This window comes from Taudactylus pleione, unplaced genomic scaffold (assembly GCF_031769625.1).
Source record: "Taudactylus pleione unplaced genomic scaffold, aTauple2 ptg000039l, whole genome shotgun sequence".
Lineage (NCBI taxonomy): Eukaryota > Metazoa > Chordata > Amphibia > Anura > Myobatrachidae > Taudactylus > Taudactylus pleione.
This window is the reverse complement of record NW_028284441.1, coordinates 10,454,094-10,459,633: the sequence shown is the minus strand read 5'-3', so window position 1 is coordinate 10,459,633 and position 5,540 is coordinate 10,454,094. Positions and strand designations below refer to the sequence as shown.

The following is a 5,540-nucleotide window of genomic DNA, read 5'->3' as shown; positions in this document are numbered from 1 at the left end:
TTTCTCTGTTAATCTATACTGGAGTTAAAAAAAACAAACGTGCGAATGGACTTCACAGAATAACCTGATTTAAAGGAAATAGTATGGCTGGAACTATTTCCTTATACTTAATATGGTGCATTCCCATGGTCCCGACCTCAGGTGACCATGTTAAAGTATTGGAAGAGTATTCTGCAAGAGCAATACTTTTCCAATATATCGATTATATTGATCCCTGGGAGCACCACCAAAACTTTATTATTGATATAGATATGAACCAAGAATAATTTACAGTTGGTTATAACACATCATATATATCACAATTACTATTCCTGTGCATGATCTACTTCCCATTTCCCCTGTTTCCCAACTATGACCATGTTAAAGTGTAGGCAGAAGTAGTGGGCAGACTTTTTTCATTAGTTCATGGGACTCCATGGAGTCCAGTCATGTTTTTTTTTTTTTTTTAAAGGATTTTTTTAAAATGTTAATTATATTAGGAGCTAAAGGCTTCAAGAAGGTAATAAAACATGGCTGTGTTAAAAGGGGTATTTTTTAAACATTTTCATGTGACATCGGTATTGCTTAGTTTCTGTTTTCCATACATTTGAACGATTTGAATGATATCTCCTGGTTGGAAGTTGGTGAAACCAAACACGTTGGAAAGTAATAACCTTTTTTTTGCATTTTTACCTTTTGGATTTGGCCAGTAGCCGTTTGTTCTCATACAATGAATGCTAATCGTTCCAACCAGTTTTTAAGTTGGTTGCTTGGAGCCATTAACATTCAGTGTATGGCCAGCTTTACATTTCATGAAATACCACATTACATTTAATATATTCATAACCTGCCTAATAATATGAGAACCAATCCTTTTTGTGCTGTGTGGCGTGAGACAGATGGCGTGATTAAGACGCTCTGCAACGGGTAGAGATTCCCGGACTCTTCTCCTTTTTCCTAAATTTAGCATGTTAATCGCATCGTAGCTACACTCACATTGTACCAGGGATATTAAATGTTGCCTACCCTGCTATGTGCAGTAAGATCCCTTGCCACTTCACAGGTGGCGGGGGTTAGCTTTGCTCATTTTTTAAGAATGCCTGTGTTGTAAGTAAGAAACAGTTGTTATATATTTCCTCTCTCGTGTACAGATTTGTAAGGAAAAAAAATATGTATGCTTTGTTTCCTTGATATTTTAGGATCACCTGTGTAGAGTGGAAGCATATTACAGCACTGCCAGAAACAGAGGAAGCCTCATTGGACCTGTCAGCTGGCACAGACTGAGCACCCGCATTAGGAAGTCAGATGTTACACATGACCACTCAGGTACACAACTGTCCATTTATTGGCAAACCCAACATCCCCAAAACATGTATAAGATGATTTCTCATTGTAGAAGATTTAAGTAAAAAGCTATGTTATCCACTTCATACATTCTGTAAATAGCGATAATGAGGAGCAGGTGATTAAGAAAAGGAGCTGCCTCTGTTTTATTCACTTCTAACAATCAGGCTTTTTGAGGACCAGATCATCACCAGGTTCCCTCATGTTCTCCTCCAGACTATGGCCCTCATTCAGAGCCGTACGCTCTGAGCAGAGCGCACGCTCTGAATGAGGGCCGCCCTCCATAATTATGGAGCGTCCTCCTGGACGCTCGTATAGCTGTGGGTCACCACCCACAGCCTATACGAGCGTGCAGTTTGATGGCCGCGATGGTCTTGACCATCGCGACCATCGCCACTGCGAGCCTGCGGTTGAGTTTTTCAACCGCAAGGCCCGGAGTGATTTTGGCTCTATCAGAGCCAAAATCACTCCCACTGACATCACTAGTGATGTCAGTGGGCCGGCTTCTGACGGTAGGCGTTCCCTTGGGAACGCCCCGTCAGGGAGGCACGCCCCCGGCACATCCACCAAAGGGGGCGTGCTGTCAATCAACATCGACAGCACGCCCCCTTTGATCAGACACAACGAGCGAAGGAAAGTCCTTCGCTCGTCGCGTCTGGCGCATGCGCACGACGGAGCTCCCGCCGTCGTGCGCATGCTCAGTGCACAACATCGACCCACTTGCGAGCGGACAGCCGCTTGCGAGTGGGTCTGAATCAGGCCTATATTTTTTATACCTACAGAATGCCAGGTAGCAGGTACCCCTTCCCTCCTTTCCCTTCCCAGTCAGGTCTGCCCTGCTGTTATATACAATACTGCAGCCACCGCCAGGCTGGCAGGTAGCAGCCACAGACCAACTAACCCCCCCTGCCCGGCTGTTACTTATGTGGGGTAAGTCAGTGATATGGACGCGGCCGGCGGGGAGATGCTGGGTCTGCACCGGTAGGGGCTCCATGCTTTAAACTGCACCTGTTACACAGCACGGAGCCGCAGCCGGTGCAGACACAGCGTCTCCCCGTCAGCCGCAGCTCTGTGCTCTGTAGCAGGGTGCAGTTTAAAGCTGTGCCCCGGGGGATGGATACTGCGGCAGGAGCTGGGCAGAGGAGGCAAAATGCTTTTCTATGTTCTGCCCGACACTGCATGTTGCTGCAGATGGAAAGTATCTCCCCTCTGTGTGTTCTCCAGTGGCACTTGTAAGTGCTTCTTTATTTAACTGGTTATACTAAATAAACAGTTAATTGAAAAAGCACTTACAAGTGTCACTGAGGAAAACACAGAGGGGAGACGCTGCCCGTCGTAAGCAGCAGCAGCCGCAGGGAGAATACACTGTGGAGCCAGAGGACAGAGCGCGGAGTGAGCTGGATGAAGACCTGTCCAGCTGAAACCAGGAAAGTATATGCCGCTTCTGCAGCCTTACGCCATCTAAATGTGGCAGATAATAACTCCATCAAATTCCGAAAATACATAATTTTCGGAATTTGATGAATAGCATAATTTCCATATACCCATACTAATGTACTAATGTATGGGGAGTGTGGAAAATAACGCAGGGGGAGTTAACCAGGAGATATCAGTGATCTCTCCTGTGTTAAGTCTCTTCGTGAATACTAAAATAACGTTAATTAAGGAAAATGTCATTAAAAAAGTTATTTTAGTGATCATGAATAGGCCCCTCTGTCATTTTACAGACTGATTGGTTGGTACTATCATACAAGCTCGACAATCGCTTACATTTCAAACTGTAATTCATTTTTATTCAGGTAATGTTAATTTCATAATATTGGAATAATTTGTCCAGCTGACCAACCACGTCACGGTCTTACCATCTGGTCAGTTCCTACATTGACCTTCAAAAATATGAGCATTGCTCTGCCACCTTTGGGTCCTGGTGCTCCTTAACTGATATGCCTGGATGTGGTTCTGTCTTTTAAGCCAGGACCCATAGTCATAGCAGAAACATAATTTGCATTTAAAATCAGTGTGATAGCTGGAGCCAGTCGTGGCAGAGCAATGCTCATATTTTGTATGTCAGTGTATGGACTAACCAGATGGGGAAACCGTGACGTGATTGGTCAGCTGGACAAATAATTGTAATATTTTGAAACTAACATTCCCTGAATTTAAATGAATTACAATCTGAAATGTCAGTGGCGAGTTTGTATGATTTTGTTTTATGTAAATGGTGTGGTCACATTCCAAAGGCACCTCAGATGGTTGAGTGCTGTGGATTAAAGTATATTATTTATAAATATAGCAGAGTATATATATGTAAATATATATATATATATACTCTGCAGAGTGATAGTGTGATCTCGTTATAGTGTATGCAAGAGCTGTAATAATTGTATGAGAATTGTAGGGCTGCTTTCATTTCTGTACACAAAGCTTCAGCAGCAAGAGCCATCTTTCATCTTTATCTTTAATATGCCCTATTATATTACATTTGTGTTCTTCCTACATTAAGGCTATTCACAAAGCGGGTAATGTAGATATATTGGAAAATGCTAAATGACACCTATCTATCTGTTACTACCCAATTTTGTTCAATGAATGTTGTTTCCAATTGTAAAGTGCAACGGAATATGCTGCACTATATAAGAAACTGTTAATAAAATAAAATAATAAAATGTAGCATATGTTTCTGCAGCTAGTTTTATTAGAAGCAAAAAAAAAATATAACATAAAAGTAAATCCTGGCCTGTCTGGCTCTAACTAAACAAAATGATTCCCTCTCTCAGAGTGAAAGGACCTGTCACAGGTGATCTGGAAAACAAGGCTGCTCATCAGCTTCTGTCTACACCTGGGGCATATATATCTCCACATGACAGCCTTACCAGTGTTTTTGTCACTATATATTTATATACAACTCCTTTGTTTATTTGTTTTTAGATTTCATCTTTATCCCCTTTGGAAGAAGTCATGTCGAATACATCAAGTTGCAGTATTGATGAATTCCGTAACCAAGTTTACTCTACGGCATACTCCATGTTTACCCTCTTTGGGCTTGTAGGGAACAGTTTTGCTTTGTTTGTTCTCCTAAAAACCTACAGCACGAGAACAGCTTTCCATATCTACATGCTCAACCTAGCCACCTCCGATCTGCTCTTCATCTGCACCCTCCCCCTGCGGGTAGTCTACTACGTCAGGAAAGGACAGTGGTTGTTTGGTGACTTCTTGTGCAGAATCAGCTCCTATGTCTTTTACGTCAACCTCTACTGCAGCATTTTCCTCCTGACAGCTATGAGCTTCTCACGCTTCCTGGCAATAGTCTTCCCAGTGAAAAATATAAAATTTGTCACCGTAAAGAGAGCCAAATGGGTTTGTGCTGGAATATGGCTGTTTGTCACTGTAACAAGTTCCCCTTTCCTAATGTCAGGTTCGTACACGTATCAAAATACGACAAAGTGCTTCGAGCCTCCTCCTTTCAAAACAAATAAGCAAATGGTACTCATTCTCAACTATATCTCCCTGACCATTGGCTTCATCTTCCCATTCCTCATCATATTGGTTTGCTATACTATGATTATAAGGACATTGCTGAAAAACTCTCTAAAGAAACAGCAGGCTTCCAGGAGGAAAGCAATCCGGATGATCATCATTGTAATGTCCGTGTTCTTTCTAAGTTTCATGCCCTATCACATCCAGCGGACAGTACACCTTAATGCAGTAAGGAGTAACAGTGATTGTAGCGCTCAAGTATGGGAGCAGAAGAAGGTTGTGATCACGTTGGCCCTTGCAGCCTCTAACTGCTGCTTTGACCCCATGCTCTACTTCTTCTCAGGGGAAAACTTTCGAAGGAGACTTTCTACCTTTCGAAAACAGTCAGTGACAAGTATCTTCCAGGACAATAAAAGGAAAAAGTCGGAAAGCTTACACGAGAAGTCTGAAGTGTTCCCTGCCCTGGAGAAACAGGACAGCGATGAAAGTTAGGTTGATGCATCAATGCTACACTTAGACATGTCCAGGATGAGAATTATTTCTATACAAGGGTGGAGAAATAAGGTTACTGAGCAAGCTCTCAAAGCTAAACAAGCAAATTAATGACAAGACCGGAACCATTTGTGATAGATTTAACCTATTGACTTGGTTTTCAAAGCATTTCTTACTGTACCAGGGCAACATGCTCAAGGAACTGATTTTTTATAGAATATCAGAGAGGGATCTTTGGTCCTTATTGA

At 42.4% G+C, this 5,540-nt stretch overlaps 1 protein-coding gene across 1 annotated transcript; it reads left to right on the top strand.

Annotated features, from left to right (window-relative positions):
• The first annotated feature begins 1,230 nt into the window (after nt 1-1,230).
• Nucleotides 1,231-5,335, top strand: CYSLTR1 (cysteinyl leukotriene receptor 1). Its single transcript, XM_088452664.1, has 2 exons — nt 1,231-1,305; nt 4,252-5,335. Exons 1-2 carry the CDS (start codon nt 1,285-1,287, stop codon nt 5,290-5,292), a joined length of 1,062 nt encoding a protein of 353 aa, XP_088308790.1. The 5' UTR covers nt 1,231-1,284; the 3' UTR covers nt 5,293-5,335.
• The last annotated feature ends 205 nt before the right edge of the window (nt 5,336-5,540 follow it).